Source organism: Cherax quadricarinatus, chromosome 2 (assembly GCF_038502225.1).
Source record: "Cherax quadricarinatus isolate ZL_2023a chromosome 2, ASM3850222v1, whole genome shotgun sequence".
NCBI lineage: Eukaryota > Metazoa > Arthropoda > Malacostraca > Decapoda > Parastacidae > Cherax > Cherax quadricarinatus.
This window is the reverse complement of record NC_091293.1, coordinates 22,187,429-22,209,052: the sequence shown is the minus strand read 5'-3', so window position 1 is coordinate 22,209,052 and position 21,624 is coordinate 22,187,429. Positions and strand designations below refer to the sequence as shown.

The 21,624-nt window shown below is 40.3% G+C and overlaps 1 protein-coding gene across 2 annotated transcripts in view; it reads left to right on the top strand.

Annotated features, from left to right (window-relative positions):
• Window positions 1–21,624, top strand: part of LOC128693591 (myb-like protein X) — a 239,416-nt gene that overhangs the window by 112,174 nt on the left and 105,618 nt on the right. For both annotated transcript variants that reach the window (XM_053783391.2, XM_070087622.1), the window contains exon 8: window positions 14,750–14,831. In XM_053783391.2, the coding sequence (XP_053639366.2) occupies window positions 14,750–14,831 (82 nt within the window). The remainder of the gene's footprint in view (window positions 1–14,749; window positions 14,832–21,624) is intronic.

Here is a 21,624-nt window from a genome sequence, read left to right as displayed (position 1 = left end):
GGCTAGGAAGTTGCATGATGATTTAATTAAAAAAATGCCAGCAACTAGTGATGTGAGTGAATTTAAGGCCAGCAAAGGTTGGTTTGAGAGATTTAAGAAGCGTAGTGGCATTCATAGTGTGATAAGGCATGGTGAGGCTCCCAGTTCGGACCACAAAGCGGCTGAAAAATATGTGCAGGAATTCAAAGAGTACATAGACAGTGAAGTACTGAAACCTGAACTAGTGTTTAATTGTGACGAAACAGGCCTGTTTTGGAAGAAAATGCCAAGCAGGACGTACATTACTCAGGAGGAAAAGGCACTCCCAAGACATAAGCCTATGAAAGACAGGCTTACTCTGTTGATGTGTGCCAATGCTAGTGGTGATTGCAAAGTGAAGCCTTTATTGGTGTATCACTCTGAAACTCCCAGAGTGTTCAGGAAAAACCATGTCCTCAAGGCTAATTTGTGTGTGCTGTGGAGGGCAAACAGTAAGGCATGGGTCACTAGGGACTTTTTCTATGACTGGTTACACCATGCATTTGCCCCCAATGTGAAAAATTACCTAATTGAAAAGAAATTAGACCTTAAGTGCCTCCTGGTATTAGACAATGCTCCTGGTCATCCTTCAGACTTGGCAGAGCGACTTTTTAGGGACATGAGCTTCATTAAGGTGAAGTTTTTGCCTCTTAATACCACTCCTCTCCTGCAGCCCATGGACCAGCAGGTTATTTCCAACTTCAAGAAACTGTACACAAAAGCTATGTTTGAAAGGTGCTTTGTAGTGACCTCAGAAACTCAACTGACTCTAAGAGAGTTTTGGAAAGATCATTTTACTATCCTCAATTGTGTAAACATTATAGGTAAGGCTTGGGAGGAAGTGACTAAGAGGACATTGAACTCTGCTTGGAAAAAACTATGGCCAGAATGTGTAGACAAAAGGGATTTTGAAGGGTTTGAGGCTAACCCTGAGAATCCTATGCCAGTTGAGGAATCCATTGTGGCATTGGGGAAGTCCTTGGGGTTGGAGGTTAGTGGGGAGGATGTGGAAGAGTTAGTGGTGGAGGACAGTGAAGAACTAACCACTGATGAGCTGCTAGATCATCTTGAACAGCAAGAGGGCAGACCTGAGGAAACTGCTTCGGAGGAGGGGAGAAAGAAATTGAAGAAGTTGCCTACTTCTAAGATAAAGGAAGTGTGTGCAAAGTGGCTTGAAGTGCAAACCTCTTTTGATGAAAATCACCCTAACACAGCTACTGCAAGCCGTGTTGGCAACCTGCACACTGACAATGTTGTGAACCACTTTAGGAAAGTCATAAAGGAACGAGAGGTACAGGTATCTATGGACAGATATGTTGTGCGACAGAAGTTCAGTGACTCTGAAGCTCGTCCTAGTGGCATTAAAAGAAGGGAAGTAACCCCAGAAAAAGACTTGCTGCCTCAAGTGCTAATGGAAGGGGATTCCCCTTCTAAACACTAACACCTCTCCCCTCCTCCCATCCCATCAATCATCACCAGATCTTCAATAAAGGTAAGTGTCATGTAACTGTGCATGTAATCTTCAATTTGTGTGTATTAAAATTAATATTTCATGCAGTAAAATTTTTTTTTTTTTCAATACTTTTGGGTGTCTTGCACGGATTAATTTGATTTCCATTATTTCTTATGGGGAAAATTAACTTGACTAACGATAATTTTGACTAACGATGAGCTCTCAGGAACGGATTAATATCGCTGGTTGAGGGTCCACTGTAGTAGGTTTTGCCGGTGTTAAGTGTAAGTTTATTGGCTGTCATCCAAGTCGATATTTTGAGCAGCTCCTCGTTAACAATGGTGTTGAGGGTGGCAAGATTAGGGTGGGAGATGACATAAGTCGTGTCATCAGCAAAGAGAATGGGTTTCAGGTGTTGGGATATGTTTGGAAGATCATTGACATAAATGAGGAAGAGCAGGGGTCCAAGGACTCTTCCCTGCGGAACTCCAGTATCAAGTGGCCGTATTGATGAGGCTGTGTCTTTAATGGTGACATACTGATACCTATTAGAAAGGTAGGATTTAAAATATGCAAGCGCATGGCCTCTTATACCATAGTGGTCAAGTTTGTGGAGTAGTATGCCATGGTCTACTGTGTCAAATGCTTTTCTTAGGTCAATAAAAATTCCTAGTTGATATTCCTTATTTTCCAATGCTTTGTAAAGCAGGTCTAGCATTTTTATAATTGCATCATTAGTGCTTTTATTTTTCCTGAATCCAAATTGGCAGGGGTTGAGTATGTTTTGTGACGTTATAAATGAATGTAGTCTCCTGTGCACGAGTTTCTCGAAGATTTTGGATAGCAATGGTAAGTTTGATATTGACCTATAGTTGTTTACGTCTGTAGGGTCACCACCTTTATGTATTGGTGTAACCCTTGCTGTCTTGAGTAGTGTCAGGAAAGTGCTAGTTTCTAGTGACTTGTTAAAAAATAGTGTAATAGCATGTGAAAGGACATGGGCCACTCGCTTGTACAATAATGGTGGGACGTGAGACAGATTCCCCGATTTATTTTTAAGTGACTTTATGATCGCGGTGACTTCTGTGGGCTCAGTTGGTACAAGATAGAAGGAATTTGGGAAATTCCCATCTAGGTAGTCCCCAGCACGGGCATTGGTACGTGGGATTTTACCGGCGAGGTTAGATCCTATGTTTGAGAGGAAGTCTCAAACTGTATCAGTGGGATGCAGTGGTGTTTCATGTGGTTTAGTTAGAACAATATTCTTGGTTTTTTTCAGTTTGTGGGTCCCCACAATCTGGGAAAGTGTTTTCCAGGTCTTTTTTATATCTCCTCTTGTGTCAGTGAATTTGCTGGAGTAGTACAGTTGTTTGGCTTTCTTTATTAATTTGGTGAGAACTGTTGAATATTGTTTAAGAATATCTTTGTGTATTAAGCCCTGTCTATATTTCTTTTCATATTGGTGTTTCTTATCAATGGATTTCAGAATGCTGCTGGTTAGCCATGGGCAACCAAGCCGTTTATTCATGATCTGTTTCGTTTTTATAGGACAATGTTTGTTGTATAGTCTATGTATTTTGTTAAGAAAAATGTCTGTCCAATCGTCAATACCATTGGCATTGGAGAATTCTGTAAGCCAGTCAACAGTCTCTAGGTCTGCTGTGACATTTCTTATTGAGGCCTCGTCATGGAGTCTAAATGAAACTTTGTTGTATTCGAGTGGTGGCTTACTAATGTTTGTTAAGAGGAAGGTTGGGTAGTGGTTAGTAGTGCTGTCTGTGATTATCCCTGATTTAAGGGGGGCTAGTATATTGATCCATATGTGGTCTATTGTGGTTGCACTTGTCTCAGTCAGCCTCGTTGGTTTAATTATTGTTGGTATGAAAAGTGCGTTGTTCATGTTGTTGATGAAATCAGTTACAGTCTGATCATCTGGTAGGCCAAGGTTGATATTGAAGTCTCCAGCTAAGAGAAGGTGGTGCTTGTTCATTTGTCTGTTTGTTATTAGTGACTTTAGATTCTCACTGAAGTTTGGGATGTTTGTGTGGGGTATCCTGTATATGGCACCAATTGTTATAGGCGTCTTGAGGTTTTTTACAGTAAAATTAGCAAAAATGTATTCCCTTTATTCATCACTAAAGCAATTAGTGCTAATACAAGATAGTTGGTTAGAGTAATAGATTGGTATGGTCTGCAGTTGTGGATTACTGTGTATCCTGGTAGTGGGTAGATATCAATTGTGTCCTGCTTAAGCCAGGTCTCAGTAAGAATAATGCAGGAGAAGGGTGTCTTTAGTGACTCAAGGAGTGCCAGGAGGTCATCATAGTGTTTGCTTAAGGACCTGATGTTGTAGTTAATACTGATAGACTTTGAGCAGTGTTCAGGATAGTGCTGGCTTGTGGTGCTGTGTAATAAAGGCAGTTACTTTCCAATAAGTTTTGATTGTGTGTTAAATTATGGAGGTTTAGATCAGGGTCAACGTTATCATTCATCTTTTAGGTTTAAATAGTGGTTGTTTATATCTTGTATTATGTGGTGAGTTCTAATACTGATTTCTGTAGTGGTGGGAGGTTTGGATAAGTATACCACTAAAGCACTTTGGTCATATAGAGTATTGTCACTAATTAACATATTATATTTTTTTTTTATTATCACACCGGCCGATTCCCACCAAGGCAGGGTGGCCCGAAAAAGAAAAACTTTCACCATCATTCACTCCATCACTGTCTTGCCAGAAGGGTGCTTTACACTACAGTTTTTAAACTGCAACATTAACACCCCTCCTTCAGAGTGCAGGCACTGTACTTCCCATCTCCAGGACTCAAGTCCGGCCTGCCGGTTTCCCTGAATCCCTTCATAAATGTTACTTTGCTCACACTCCAACAGCACGTCAAGTATTAAAAACCATTTGTCTCCATTCACTCCTATCAAACACGCTCACGCATGCCTGCTGGAAGTCCAAGCCCCTCGCACACAAAACCTCCTTTACCCCCTCCCTCCAACCCTTCCTAGGCCGACCCCTACCCCGCCTTCCTTCCACTACAGACTGATACACTCTTGAAGTCATTCTGTTTCGCTCCATTCTCTCTACATGTCCGAACCACCTCAACAACCCTTCCTCAGCCCTCTGGACAACAGTTTTGGTAATCCCGCACCTCCTCCTAACTTCCAAACTACGAATTCTCTGCATTATATTCACACCACACATTGCTCTCAGACATGACATCTCCACTGCCTCCAGCCTTCTCCTCGCTGCAACATTCATCACCCACGCTTCACACCCATATAAGAGCGTTGGTAAAACTATACTCTCATACATTACCCTCTTTGCCTCCAAGGACAAAGTTCTTTGTCTCCACAGACTCCTAAGTGCACCACTCACTCTTTTTCCCTCATCAATTGTATGATTCACCTCATCTTTCATAGACCCATCCGCTGACACGTCCACTCCCAAATATCTGAATACGTTCACCTCCTCCATACTCTCTCCCTCCAATCTGATATTCAATCTTTCATCACCTAATCTTTTTGTTATCCTCATAACCTTACTCTTTCCTGTATTCACTTTCAGTTTTCTTCTTTTGCACACCCTACCAAATTCATCCACCAATCTCTGCAACTTCTCTTCAGAATCTCCCAAGAGCACAGTGTCATCAGCAAAGAGCAGCTGTGACAACTCCCACTTTGTGTGTGATTCTTTATCTTTTAACTCCACGCCTCTTGCCAAGACCCTCGCATTTACTTCTCTTACAACCCCATCTATAAATATATTAAACAACCACGGTGACATCACACATCCTTGTCTAAGGCCTACTTTTACTGGGAAAAAATTTCCCTCTTTCCTACATACTCTAACTTGAGCCTCACTATCCTCGTAAAAACTCTTCACTGCTTTCAGTAACCTACCTCCTACACCATACACTTGCAACATCTGCCACATTGCCCCCCTATCCACCCTGTCATACGCCTTTTCCAAATCCATAAATGTCTATGTGTTGTGCTAGAGTGAGCTAAAGTACAACTAGGTATAAACTAATACTAAAAAAAAAAAAAAAAATTACAAGTGACACCAGACTCACTCTTGTAATTGCACTAAGGTCTAATATAATGAATTTATTGTTGTCTATGTATTGAGCTAGAATGAGCTAAAGTACAACTAGGTATAAACTTATAATATAAAAATACAAATTAAAATGGTACTTGCAATTGCAATAGGGTCTGATATAGATTGTTAACAAGATCAAGAGTATAACTAGATTTAAATTGACAAAATAAAATTCACAAATTAAAGTACCAAAAGAATAATAAATAAAAAATAACAATGGCAATGACTTGGTTATAATATGATAGTAAGATGGTAGACAGGTAGACAGGTACAAAGGATAATATAAAGGTTGGAGTTGAATATACATACTTGAAAATTTGGCAACAAAATGTTATGAAAAGTATAAAATAATGATTAATGTACAAAAGTAAAATTGACTGGTAGTAAATTTTTTTTTTTTTTTATCACACTGGCCGATTCCCACCAAGGCAGGGTGGCCCGAAAAAGAAAAACTTTCACCATCATTCACTCCATCACTGTCTTGCCAGAAGGGTGCTTTACACTTCAGTTTTTAAACTGCAACATTAACACCCCTCCTTCAGAGTGCAGGCACTGTACTTCCCATCTCCAGGACTCAAGTCCAGCCTGCCGGTTTCCCTGAACCCCTTCATAAATGTTACTTTGCTCACACTCCAACAGCACGTCAAGTATTAAAAACCATTTGTCTCCATTCACTCCTATCAAACACGCTCACACATGCCTGCTGGAAGTCCAAGCCCCTCGCACACAAAACCTCCTTTACCCCCTCCCTCCAACCTTTCCTAGGCCGACCCCTACCCCGCCTTCCTTCCACTACAGACTGATGCACTCTTCAAGTTATTCTGTTTCGCTCCATTCTCTCCACATGTCCGAACCACCTCAACAACCCTTTCTCAGCCCTCTGGACAACAGTTTTGGTAATCCCGCACCTCCTCCTAACTTCCAAACTACGAATTCTCTGCATTATATTCACACCACACATTGCTCTCAGACATGACATCTCCACTGCCTCCAGCCTTCTCCTCGCTGCAACATTCATCACCCATGCTTCACACCCATATAAGAGCGTTGGTAAAACTATACTCTCATACATTCCTCTCTTTGCCTCCAAAGACAAAGTTCTTTGTCTCCACAGACTCCTAAGTGCACCACTCACCCTTTTCCCCTCATCAATTCTATGATTCACCTCGTCTTTCATAGACCCATCCGCTGACACGTCCACTCCCAAATATCTGAATACATTCACCTCCTCCATACTCTCTCCCTCCAATCTGATATCCAATCTTTCATCACCTAATCTTTTTGTTATCCTCATAACCTTACTCTTTCCTGTATTCACTTTCAATTTTCTTCTTTTGCACACCCTACCAAATTCATCCACCAATCTCTGCAACTTCTCTTCAGAATCTCCCAAGAGCACAGTGTCATCAGCATAGAGCAACTGTGACAACTCCCACTTTATGTGTGATTCTTTATCTTTTAACTCCACGCCTCTTGCCAAGACCCTCGCATTTACGTCTCTTACAACCCCATCTATAAATATGTTAAACAACCATGGTGACATCACACATCCTTGTCTAAGGCCTACTTTTACTGGGAAATAATTTCCCTCTTTCCTACATACTCTAACTTGAGCCTCACTATCCTCGTAAAAACTCTTCACTGCTTTCAGTAACCTACCTCCTACACCATACACCTGCAACATCTGCCACATTGCCCCCCTATCCACCCTGTCATACGCCTTTTCCAAATCCATAAATGCCACAAAGACCTCTTTAGCCTTATCTAAATACTGTTCACTTATATGTTTCACTGTAAACACCTGGTCCACACACCCCCTACCTTTCCTAAAGCCTCCTTGTTCATCTGCTATCCTATTCTCCGTCTTACTCTTAATTCTTTCAATAATAACTCTACCATACACTTTGCCAGGTATACTCAACAGACTTATCCCCCTATAATTTTTGCACTCTCTTTTATCCCCTTTGCCTTTATACAAAGGAACTATGCATGCTCTCTGCCAATCCCTAGGTACCTTACCCTCTTCCATACATTTATTAAATAATTGCACCAACCACTCCAAAACTATATCCCCACCTGCTTTTAACATTTCTATCTTTATCCCATCAATCCCGGCTGCCTTACCCCCTTTCATTTTACCTACTGCCTCACGAACTTCCCCCACACCCACAACTGGGTCTTCCTCACTCCTACAAGATGTTGTTCCTCCTTGCCCTATACACGAAATCACAGCTTCCCTATCTTCATCAACATTTAACAGTTCCTCAAAATATTCCCTCCTTCTTCCCAATACCTCTAACTCTCCATTTAATAACTCTCCTCTCCTATTTTTAACTGACAAATCCATTTGTTCTTTAGGCTTTCTTAACTTGTTAATCTCACTCCAAAACTTTTTCTTATTTTCAACAAAATTTGTTGATAACATCTCACCCACTCTCTCATTTGCTCTCTTTTTACATTGCTTCACCACTCTCTTAACCTCTCTCTTTTTCTCCATATACTCTTCCCTCCTTGCATCACTTCTACTTTGTAAAAACTTCTCATATGCTAACTTTTTCTCCCTTACTACTCTCTTCACATCATCATTCCTCCAATCGCTCCTCTTCCCTCCCGCACCCACTTTCCTGTAACCACAAACTTCTGCTGAACACTCTAACACTACATTTTTAAACCTACCCCATACCTCTTCGACCCCATTGCCTATGCTCTCATTAGCCCATCTATCCTCCAATAGCTGTTTATATCTTACCCTAACTGCCTCCTCTTTTAGTTTATAAACCTTCACCTCTCTCTTCCCTGATGCTTCTATTCTCCTTGTATCCCATCTACCTTTTACTCTCAGTGTAGCTACAACTAGAAAGTGATCTGATATATCTGTGGCCTCTCTATAAACATGTACATCCTGAAGTCTACTCAACAGTCTTTTATCTACGAATACATAATCCAACAAACTGTCATTTTGCCCTACATCATATCTTATATACTTATTTATCCTCTTTTTCTTAAAATATGTATTACCTATAACTAAACCCCTTTCTATACAAAGTTCAATCAAAGGGCTCCCATTATCATTTACACCTGGCACCCCAAACTTACCTACCACACCCTCTCTAAAAGTTTCTCCTACTTTAGCATTCAGGTCCCCTACCACAATTACTCTCTCACTTAGTTCAAAAGCTCCTATACATTCACTTAACATCTCCCAAAATCTCTCTCTCTCCTCTGCATTCCTCTCTTCTCCATGTGCATACACGCTTATTATGACCCACTTCTCGCATCCAACCTTTACTTTAATCCACATAAATCTTGAATTTACACATTCATATTCTCTTTTATCCTTCCATAACTGATCATTCAACATTACTGCTACCCCTTCCTTTGCTCTAACTCTCTCAGATACTCCAGATTTAATCCCATTTATTTCCCCCCACCGAAACTCCCCTACCCCCTTCAGCTTTGTTTCGCTTAGGGCCAGGACATCCAACTTCTTTTCATTCATAACATCAGCAATCATCTGTTTCTTGTCATCCGCACTACATCCACGCACATTTAAGCATCCCAGTTTTATAAAGTTTTTCTTCTTCTCTTTTTTAGTAAATGTCTACAGGAGAAGGGGTTACTAGCCCATTGCTCCCGGCATTTTAGTTGCCTCATACGACACGCATGGCTTACGGAGGAAAGATTCTTTTCCACTTCCCCATGGACAATAGAAGAAATAAAGAGGAACAAGTGCTTCTTAGAAAAAGGAGAAAAACCTAGATGTATGTATATATATATGCATGTGCGTGTCTGTGAAGTGTGACCAAAGTGTAAGTAGGAGTAGCAAGATATCCCTGTTATCTAGCGTATTTATGAGACAGAAAAAGAAACCAGCAATCCTACCATCATGCAAAACAGTTACAGGTTTCTGTTTCACAGTCATCTGGCAGGACGGTAGTACTTCCCTGGGTGGTTGCTGTCTACCAACCTACTACTATAAATATGGTGTTTAATAAAATTTTAGTAAGTAATAATGATTACAAAAAAAGATTAATTAGCAAAAAAAGAAAAGTGAAAAAGTAATGTTTATTTCAAGTATTAAATTTTAAGAACAGTTATTTGGATTCAATATTGGACTGGTAGTTATACTAGAGGTTATTTGGCAGTACAAGGTATTTAAGAGTACTCTAAGATAGTAAATGTGGTATTAAAACAGGTTATTGTAATTAGACAAGTAATGATAATTAAATGATGTCAAAAATGTTAAAAGTAAATTGTACTGATAGTAAAAATAGTTATTATTAATTTTAGTAAGTAATATCAATTAATAGTATTTAAAAAAAATATGAGGTAGTAATATGGACAGAGAAAGTATCAATTCAGCTAATATTTAAGCAAACAATAGTAAATAAGAAAATTACATAAGGTGACTTATGCTTACTAGTAAAATCACATAATGAGGTAGTTGATTATTTAATTACTAAGAGATTGTACAATGAAATTTGAACAATAATGGAGCAAAACATACACTACACTACGTAGGCTTTTAGGTTGGACATTGTTTAGTTATTCTCTGTAAGATTAGTATCCCTGAGAAATCGTGATAGATCATTCTCGTTCGTGATTGTGTACAGTTGACCTACATTCGTTTTCCTAACAAGAATTTTCCCATCCTGTGTGAAGCATTGGTGTATTGTGTCATTATTCTCCCGCTTAAGTTTTCTGACTATACAGGAGGTTCTGACGTTTTTTGGAAGACACTCGTTTATGTATACCTCTTCCTTTACTTTAATAGATGCAGTTATTAATGTCAAGCAAATACGTCAAAGTGCAGTACGCTTCGAACATAAGAATGGAGGAACACTGCAGAAGACCTACTGGCTCATACAAGGCAGATCCTTATCAAAATAGCCCCTACCCAAAGCTACCCAAGAATTTACTCCCGTACCCAATGACACCAATCAAACCCAGCCCCTCCCACTCATATATTTGTCCAGTCTCTCTTTAAAGCTACCCAAGGTCCTAGCCTCAATCACCCTACTGGGAAGATTGTTTCACGCATCCACAACTCTGTTCAAAAACCAGTACTTACCTATGTTCTTTCTAAATCTAAATTTGTCCAACTTAAATCCATTATTTCTGGTTCTTACCTGGTTCAACACCCTCAGTACTTTATTAATATCTTCTTTGTTTATGCCCGTCATCCACTTATACACTTTGATGATATCTCCCCTCATTCTGCGTCTCTCCAGAGAGTGGAGATTTAAGGCTTTAAGTCTGTTTTCATACGGGAGATTCCTTACACAGTAAATCATTTTAGTCATTCTTCTCTGTATGTTCTCCAATGAGTCTATATCCATCGTGTAGTAAGGAGACCAAAACTGAGCAGCATAATCTAATGAGGCCTCACTAGTGATATATAGAGCTGTAAAATAACTTTTGGACTACTGTTATTTATTCTCTCTCTCTCTCTCTCTCTCTCTCTCTCTCTCTCTCTCTCTCTCTCTCTCTCTCTCTCTCTCTCTCTCTCTCTCTCTCTCTCTCTCTCTCTCTCTCTCTCTCTCTCTCTCTCTCTCTCTCTCTCTCTCTCTCTCTCTCTCTCTCTCTCTCTCTCTCTCTCTCTCTCTCTATCTCTCTCTCTCTCTTCTCTCTCTCTCTCTGTCTCTCTCTCTCTGTCTCTCTGTCTCTCTCTGTCTCTCTCTCTGTCTGTCTGTCACTCTCTCTCTCCATCACACAAAAAAAAAAAAAAAAAAAAAGCCGTATCCCACTGAGGCGGGGTGGCCCAAAAGGAGAAACGAAAGTTTCTCCTATCTTTGTATCATCAGCAAATTTGCTCGTGTCACTCGTAATCCCTTCATCAAGGTTATTAATGTAAATTATGAACAAGAGAGGGCCTAAAACTGATCCTTGTGGAATGCCACTAGCTACTAATCCCCATTCAGATTTGACCCCATTAATGGAAACTCTCTGCTTTCTGTTGGTAAACCATGCCTCTATTCATGCTAGAACTTTACCTCCTATACCATGAGCTGCCTCATGGTATAGAAGGTAACCTAGGCAAACAAGGCAGCTTCCTGGCTGCCTTGTTTGCCAGGTTTACAACGTCGTCCTTCATGGTCAGTTTGGAGTCTAATTTCATCCCAAGGATTTCATCTTCATCCCTAAGTACCAACACTCTTCCATTCATACTTAACACTGCTCCAGCATTACCATCATGGTGCCTAGAGACCATCATTTGTGTTTTCTCTGGAGCAAATGTTACTTGCCTTCGTTTACCCCAGGCTGATATAGCTGTAAGCTGGTGATTGATGTAGCATAGAGCAGATGGCATTTCCTTTCTTAGATAAATAAATGTCAGAGTGCAGTCATCTGCATCTGCATGGGATTCTGGGATGAGATGGAGGAGGTCATTGAAGAACACATTCCATAACAATGGCCCAATTACACTTCCCTATGGAACACTTGCCCCAGTAGGATGTCTTGCTAACTCTGTCCCATTGATAACTACTCTTAGAGATCAACCTTGAAGGTAATCACTGAGGAGACATAGTGCAGAGCCTGCAATTCCCAGTGCTTGCAGTTTTGCCAAGAGTCCCTGGTGCCATACTCATTCGAAAGCACCAGCAATGTCAGTGCTACTACACAGCTGAGTTTGTATTCATCCAGTGACTGGTTCCACTTAGTAGAGAAGTTTAACAATAGATCAGCAGCAGAGTAACCTTTTCTGAAGCCATATTGACAGTCACAAAGAAGTGAGTGGTAGTTGAAAAACTGTCATTTGCCATGAGATTATTGTCTTGAGGATCGTACCAGTGATTGACAGGACTGACACTGGTCAGTAATTACTGATTTCTGCTCTGCTCTTCTTTTTGTGAACAAGGACTACATTTGTTTCTCTCCATAGAGAGGGCTACTTACACTGTGCTAGGCAGTGATGAGAGATGCGAGTTAGACATGCAGGTTACTGGTCTGCACATCTATTCTCTTAATCTTGGGCTCGGCTTGTCTGGGCCCACAGCTTTTTTTTTTGGTCCAGCAATTTAAGAAGATACACCTCTTCCTGCCTTATTGTCACCACTGACAACTTTGACAGTTCTTGCAGCTAGTCAAGGAGGGTCCCTTGCTGGATCATTGAACTTGTATCTTGGCAACAAAGTGTTCAGCAAAGAGGTCAGCTTTCTTCTGACTGCTAGTAGAGGTGGTCCCATCCTGTCGATTTAGAGGTGGAATAACTTCATCAGGCAGATAACCTTGTCTCTCCTTGACCAAGGACCACCAGGTTTTGGAGCCCACTCTATCTAATGCCACTTTCTTTTTGTGTCAGCCTCCCATTTAGAAATGGCCCACTTTTGAACTTCACCCACATACCTACAGGCTTGCCTGTGCAGGTTCCTGTTATAGGTAGTGGAATATCTCTCATATCTTCTCCTAACCTTGTACTTAGCAGTAGCAGCCTCTCTACAATGAAAGCCAAACCATGGCTGATCTGTAGGCTTTGTTACATACTGCTGGTGAGGGATGTGTTCTTGTTGTAGATTAAGGATATGTTCAGTGAAGACATTCACTTGGTTGCCAACATCCCATTGGAGAAGAGCATTCCAATCAGAGGTGGTGAGTTCAGAGCAAAGGGATGGCCACTTTCCTCTTTCCCACGGCCAGGTTGTACATGAAGATTCCTCGCCTTGTTCTGTTGGGATCTTCCGTGTTGTAAAACCAGCCTTGTGGTCAGATGATCCAACATAGCCAAGGGGTTGGCAAGTGACTATGCCTTCCGACAGATCACTCACTTCTGGGTTGAGGGAGGAGCCAGAGATGTGAGTAGGGAAATCAACAAAGTTTCTCATGTCAAACACTGCAAGAAGGTCATCAAAGTCCCTTTGTATAAGATGTTGGTTGAGGTCACCAACAGTTATAATATGTTGACATTTGCGTTGAAGCTGAAGGGAGTCCACATTTTCCATTAGGAAGTTGATGGGGTCTGCATGTTGCCACTGAGGTCTGTACATTGCACATACTAATACAGTGGTACTAGTTTTTATGCAAAGCTTAAGGAACATCATTTCTAGGTGAGTAGGGATGACAACATCAGTGAGCTGGGCATGTGTGCTTTTAGAGAAGCATACAGCAATACCACCTTGTCCTTGCCTGTCTCTTCTCATCCATGAGGTGTAGCCAGCAGTTCTTGCAAAATTTTCTGGAGTCCTGTTGTCCAAAAGTGTTTCAACTACAGCTATGCCGGGACGTCTAGTGTTCATGAAACTGTACATGAGTTCTCCAACACTGATAACGAATCCTCTAATGTTGGCTCCTCATGATTATGTTCAGCTTGAGTTGGTGGGTGTTTAAGGTACCTGCCTTGAGACAGGTAGGAAACTGAAACAGCATTATGCACAGATGAGAGTATTGTTCATGTTGAATTAGCAATGAAGGTGGTTAGTTATTGCCAGGGGTTACCCTCATCTGTAATTAATTAATTAAATTAGGATAAATTATATTAAAATACTCTGCTGGGATGTAAGTCAGTGGTCTTGTATAAGGCACAAAACCACCTGCTGGGTCAAGATAGGAGTAATTGGGTGGGTGATGTGTGAGCGTAACGTAACTGTAAATTTGATTGGACTTAAGTTCGTGAGGTGAGATGTAAACTACCTGCACTCTGAGTTCAGTATGGTTGAAGATGCTGTTATTTGGAGGGTCTGTCCAATTATGATACAGTATCTGTGCATTTCTGACAAAACAGCTACTGAAAGTGATGATTTTTCCTTTCTGTGGGTCACCTGGCCAACATAGAAAGTGATTGATGTAAAAAAAAATGCTCCTCTGCTTTCATTTGCAGTGTAATCTAGTTGTTAAAATTATATATTTGTGAAAGTTATAATACTGTTAGCATCCTCCTGAACATATAAATATTGAGAGCAAGTTAAGGTAGGAGAGATTTAATATTGCTAGTATCCATCAGAACAATGTGCTTATTGAGGCTTAATTTGGCTAAATATTCACATATTTGGTTTTCACTTAGAAAGTCAACTAAGGGAATGGAATGGAAGAATTTATTTTTGAATTTAGTTCAAAGGCACTACTGTTCTCCATATTTTTTAATCAAAGGCTATTAAATCTTCACTTATATTGATTTTACAATAAGTCTTGGGGTATATGAAAATATATGCTGTTTATTAATTATAATTTATCCACAGAGACAGATGGTGATAGACAAGAAAAGACTGGATAAGGCATCAAATACTATAAAGATAGAAGAGGATGCAATTCCAGAACATGGTATGTACAGTATAATGTTGTCACCATTAATGTAATATTCACCTTGAAAATATCCAATATTTTATTGCCATTACCACTCTTATTTGGGAGTACTTTGTAATTTTTGCACACTTATTCACACACCCAAAAATCTTATGCAAGAAAAAATGACTAATCATGCTGTAAGACACTGAGTAAATGGAAGGATAAATTGATGAAGTTCAGTGTAGATAAGTGCCATGTAAGAGACACAGAAAAAAGTGAAAACAGGTTATACAAAGATCGTAAAAAAATTTTCTTTTCAACAAACTGGCCGTATCCCACTCAAGTGAGGTGACCTAAAAATAAAAATGAAAGTTTCTGTTTTAAAATTTAGTAATTATTACAAGAGAAGGGGTTAGGATGTAAATTGTGCAATAAAATATTAAAAAGATTTTACAATGAGAGGGGCTTAAAAGTCAAAAAATTATTACCAGAAGATCACAAATGAAATACAGCCTCTCCTTACTTAACAATGGAGTTCCGTTCCTAAGACTACATTGTTAACCCTTTCAGGGTCGGCAGGCCCTCTCCTAAACTTGTTCTCAGGGTTGGAAATTTAAAAAAAAAAATTATTATTATTTCTTATGAAATGATAGAGAATCTTTTCCCGATCATATCGACACCAAAAGTATGAAATTTGATGGAAAACTTACGGAATTATGCTCTCGCGAAGTTAGCGGTCTCGACGATGTTTACGCATCGGCGATTTTGCCCACTTTGAGCCCTATTTTCAGCCAATTCCCCAATTCCTATGTACCAGTCGACAAAAATCATACCTATTTCGCTAGAACTCCATTTTTTCTATCGAATGAGTACAAGAAACCACCCATTTACCGATTTCAACTATCCAATAACATGGTCAGAAATTGGCAATTTTGCCAATTTCACACAAATTTCAAAAGATGCCAATTTCCAAATAGGGTCCAGAATAAACAAGACAGACATTTCTGGCACTAAAAGAACATTTCCTCTGTTCATTACTCATGTGGCCAGGCCTCTGTTAATTTCTTTTCCTTTCCACTTTGAATTTTTAGTCTCACAAAAAATAAAAGATTTATGTTACGCAGACTACTGCATTCGTGTAGAAATGGTATAAATAATATCAGGGCATAATTGAAAGAATTAAGAGTAAGACGGAGAATAGGATAGCAGATGAACAAGGAGGCTTTAGGAAAGGTAGGGGGTGTGTGGACCAGGTGTTTACAGTGAAACATATAAGTGAACAGTATTTAGATAAGGCTAAAGAGGTCTTTGTGGCATTTATGGATTTGGAAAAGGCGTATGACAGGGTGGATAGGGGGGCAATGTGGCAGATGTTGCAAGTGTATGGTGTAGGAGGTAGGTTACTGAAAGCAGTGAAGAGTTTTTACGAGGATAGTGAGGCTCAAGTTAGAGTATGTAGGAAAGAGGGAAATTTTTTCCCAGTAAAAGTAGGCCTTAGACAAGGATGTGTGATGTCACCGTGGTTGTTTAATATATTTATAGATGGGGTTGTAAGAGAAGTAAATGCGAGGGTCTTGGCAAGAGGCGTGGAGTTAAAAGATAAAGAATCACACACAAAGTGGGAGTTGTCACAGCTGCTCTTTGCTGATGACACTGTGCTCTTGGGAGATTCTGAAGAGAAGTTGCAGAGATTGGTGGATGAATTTGGTAGGGTGTGCAAAAGAAGAAAATTAAAGGTGAATACAGGAAAGAGTAAGGTTATGAGGATAACAAAAAGATTAGGTGATGAAAGATTGAATATCAGATTGGAGGGAGAGAGTATGGAGGAGGTGAACGTATTCAGATATTTGGGAGTGGACGTGTCAGCGGATGGGTCTATGAAAGATGAGGTGAATCATAGAATTGATGAGGGAAAAAGAGTGAGTGGTGCACTTAGGAGTCTGTGGAGACAAAGAACTTTGTCCTTGGAGGCAAAGAGGGGAATGTATGAGAGTATAGTTTTACCAACGCTCTTATATGGGTGTGAAGCGTGGGTGATGAATGTTGCAGCGAGGAGAAGGCTGGAGGCAGTGGAGATGTCATGTCTGAGGGCAATGTGTGGTGTGAATATAATGCAGAGAATTCGTAGTTTTGAAGTTAGGAGGAGGTGCGGGATTACCAAAACTGTTGTCCAGAGGGCTGAGGAAGGGTTGTTGAGGTGGTTCGGACATGTAGAGAGAATGGAGCGAAACAGAATGACTTCAAGAGTGTATCAGTCTGTAGTGGAAGGAAGGCGGGGTAGGGGTCGGCCTAGGAAGGGTTGGAGGGAGGGGGTAAAGGAGGTTTTGTGTGCGAGGGGCTTGGACTTCCAGCAGGCATGCGTGAGCGTGTTTGATAGGAGTGAATGGAGACAAATGGTTTTTAATACTTGACGTGCTGTTGGAGTGTGAGCAAAGTAACATTTATGAAGGGATTCAGGGAAACCGGCAGGCCGGACTTGAGTCCTGGAGATGGGAAGTACAGTGCCTGCACTCTGAAGGAGGGGTGTTAATGTTGCAGTTTAAAAACTGTAGTGTAAAGCACCCTTCTGGCAAGACAGTGATGGAGTGAATGATGGTGAAAGTTTTTCTTTTTCGGGCCACCCTGCCTTGGTGGGAATCGGCCGGTGTGGTAATAAAAAAAAATTGTGAAAGAATATTACACTCACCAGTTGACGTGTATTGGACACGTGGCATGATTTGTTTAACTTTGAACTTTGGCAAAAATCGAACGTTTCTGCTACTTCGAGCTCAATTTCCTGGTACTTTTCATTATGAAACCAATCAAAATCATCTCAATTTCCATAATGTGTTTCTCATTCTATAAAATAAAACCAAGAAAACTAGAATGCAACCATAAATAGCATACGAAAATACACTGCAAAGTCGCTGTTTTAAACCAAAAACACGGTCAGAGTTTTTTTTTTTTTCTCATCATGCACTGTGTGCTGCAGGATTTTTTTTATACCACGCACACTGACCACATAGACCCATTCTTTCATATGTAGGCCTACCAACTTTCTCTCGCTAGATTTGAAGGTGCTAGAATTTGTGTGTACTAGTATGGCACCAACCCTTGCATGCAAGCCGTACTAGTATGGAACCAACCCTGAAAGGGTTAAACAAATTCATCGCTAAGTGAGGAGCATACTGTAATGATAGTGAATTTGTGTCAGCCATCTTTGATATTGTTTTAATGTCATTTTTGCACCATTTATAACATTTCTGGTATATTTTTAAATGTTTATACTGTAGTAAATTGGTCCCTCGATAATAGTCCGGCTCGATAGTCGTCCTTGTCGGAAATCGTCGCATTATTTTGTCCAAACATTGGCTCGCAAATGGTCCGTTGACTTGCTAATCGTTGTTCATCTGGGATGTGTACACACAGCCCTGAGCTGCCCCACACTCTATTCCCAGTCAGTGTGCCATTGTTTATCAGTGACTGAGGATGATCCCACGAGTTCATACAATACATTTCATAATATTCCATTCGTTTTAGTGCTTGCAACTGCTAAATAACTCACCATGGCTCCAAAGAAACTTTCTAGTGCCAGCCCTTTGGTAAAGAATGTGAGAAACACACATAATCTAAGAAAAAGTTTGTAGAAAAATACGGAGGTGGTGGTGCTAGAGTGGAAGCAGTTGTGAAAGTGGTTGATGGTGGTATAGGGTGGTAGTGATGGTGGTAGAAGGTGGTAATGATGGTGGTAGCAGTTGTAATAGTGGTAGAAGGTGGTAGTGATGGTGGTAGCAGTAGTAATAGTGATAGAAGGTGGTGGCGATGGGGTAGCAGTTGTAATAGTGGTAGGTGGTAGTGAAGGTGGTAGCAGTTGTAATAGTGGTAGAAGGTGGCAGCAGTGGTGGTAGCAGTTGTAATAGTGGTAGAAGGTGGTAGTGATGGTGATAGCAGTTGTAATAGTGGTAGAAGGTGGTAGTGATGGTGGTAGAGGGTGCCTTCTTCAGTGATTCAGCAATTCTACTAACTCCTCCAATGTTGTTGGAGTTATGTAGGGCTACAGAAAACACCGCCGCCTCAGCTGCTGCTTCACCACCATTATGGACGGCTTACTCTCAGTGGCCCTTATATACCCAACAACAACACAACACAACACCTCGTGACATACATAATGATTTATTTTATTCATTCTAGAGTATATTCCATGTTTCTATGTTATTAGCATGTGACCTCAGACACTAACTTGATCCTAAGAGATTTTTGGAAAGAACACATCAGTATCCTCCATTGCATAAGCCTTGTAGGTAAGGCTTGGGAGGGAGTGACTACCAGGACTTTGAACTCTGCTTGGAGAAAATTGTGGCCAGATTGTGTCCACAAAAGGGATTTTGAAGAGTTTGTGGCTACCCTGATGAGCCTATGTCAGTTGTGAACTCTATTGTGGCACTGGGGAGTTCCATGGGGTTGGATGTGAGTTTGGAGGATGTGGAAGAGTTGGTGGAAGACCACATGGAAGACCTAACCACTGAGGAGCTGCAAGAGCTTCACTAGGAACAGCAACAGATCGCAGCTCAGAATCTTGCTGCAGAGGAGGAGGAAGAGAGATGGAATAAGGTTCCTTCTTCAGAAATTAAGGAGATTTTTGAAATGTGGGGTAGGATGGAAAGATTTATGGAGAAACATCGCCCTGAGAAGGATGTTGCAAGCCATATCGGCAGCTTGTACAGTGACAGGGTCTTGGCCCATTTTAGGGAAGCTTTAACCCTTAAACGGTCCAAACGTATATATATGTTCACTCGCGTAGTGCCCCAAATTTTTTGAGAAAAAAAAAAATCTTTTTTTTTTTTTAAAAAGGAAAAAAGAGCATGTGGTACCCAGGCATCCCCAATTGTTTTAATGTGGCACACAATGAGTGCGCACACCCATTCTCTCATGTCTAGGTGACTCAGGCTTATCGTGGCAATGTTGAATGAATGACAAAGAAAACGTATATATACGTTTGGGGTGCTACGCGTGTGAACGTATATATACGTTTGGACCGTTTAAGGGTTAAAGAGATGCCAGAAACAGAGCTCTCTGGACAGTTTTTTTGCGAGACAGGACTCCAGTGACACTCAAGCTGGTCCTAGTGGCATTAAGAAACAGAGAAGAGAAGTAACCCCAGAAAAGGACTTGGTAGTACCTGAGGTGTTGATGGAAGGGGATTCCCGTTCCAAACAGTAACTAATCTAATCTCTCTCCTCCTCCAGTCTTCCATACACTAAGAAGAATCACCAATAAAGGTAAGTGTTATGCTGTTAATGTTTCATACATCATGTCCCATTGTATTGTTTATGTACTACACCTGTATTTCATGTAAAAATTTTTTTTTGTTTTAATACTTCTGGGTGTCAGGAACGGATTAATTGTATTTACATTATTTCTTATGGGGAAAATTGATTTGAAAATCGTCTATTTCGATAATAGTCCCACTTCCAGGAACGGATTAAGAACGATAAAAGAGGGACCACTGTATACTGTATATTGAAATAAACAGAATAGAGGAAATCAGCTCTAATGTACATTATTTAGGTATGAATACTGGTCAGAGAGCCCTTCGTAAGTCTGAGGTGTTGGTAAGCGAGTACGTCGCTAAGTGAGGAGAGGCTGTACTAATACTAAACTCCTGTGTGACATTGGTTGACTTTAAAATAGCCTTTAGATATTTGGATAGGGTAATGCTAAAAATGCTTTTCACCACATATTTATCAACCAAATTTGGAAAATGATGTCCATACTTGTAAAGTCACACACAGGTATTAGAAGTTCCAAAGACCTACAAAATGACAACCTAAACTAAAATATAAGTTTGTGCAAGACTGCAAGACTGGTTGGTGCTTTTATTAATAAATGTATGAAAGAGGGGAAGTACCTAAGGATTGGCAGAGAGCATTCATAGGTCCTTTGCATAAAGGCAGAGGTGACAAAAGAGAGAGTTTGAGTATACCTGGTAAGGTGTATGGTAGTGCTATTATTGAAAGAATTAAGGCTAAGACATAGAGCAGGATTGCAGATGAACAAGGAGGGTTTAGGAAGTGTAGGGGATGTGTAGACCAAGTGTTTAAATTGAAGCATATAAGTGAACATTATTTAGATAAGAGTAAAGAAGTCTTTGTTGCATTTATGGATTTGGTAAAGGCTTGTGATAGGATGGATAGGAGAGCAGTGCAGCAAATGTTTCACGTGCATGGAGTAGGTAGTAGGTTACTGAAAGCAGTTTAGAGTTTTTACAAGGATAGTGAGGCTCAGGTTAGGGTATGTAGGAGAGTGAGAGATTATTTTACAATAAAAGTAGGCCTTAGACAGGGATGCATTGTATCACCATGGTTGTTTAATATATTTATAGATGTGTGACTGTGAAACAGAAGCTTTAACTGTTTTACATGATGGTAGGATTGCTTGTGTCTTTTTTCTGTCTCATAAACATGCTGGATAACAGGTATATCTTGCTACTTCTACTTACACTTAGGTCACACTACACAGGCATGCACATGCATATATATACATACACACATCTAGGGTTTTTCTTCTTTTTCTTAATATCTCATGTTCTTGGTTTTTTTTTTTTTTCTATCTATTGTCCATGGGGAAGTGGAAAAGAATCTATCCTCCATAAGCCATGCGTGTCGCATAAGGTGACTAAAATGCCGGGAGCAATGGGCTAGTAACCCCTTCTCCTGTACACGTTTACTAAAAATCAGAAGAAGAAAAACTTTATAAAACTGGGATGATTGAATGTGCGTGGATATAGTGCGGATGATAAGAATGAGATGATTGCTGATGTTATGAATGAAAAGAAGTTGGATGTCCTGTC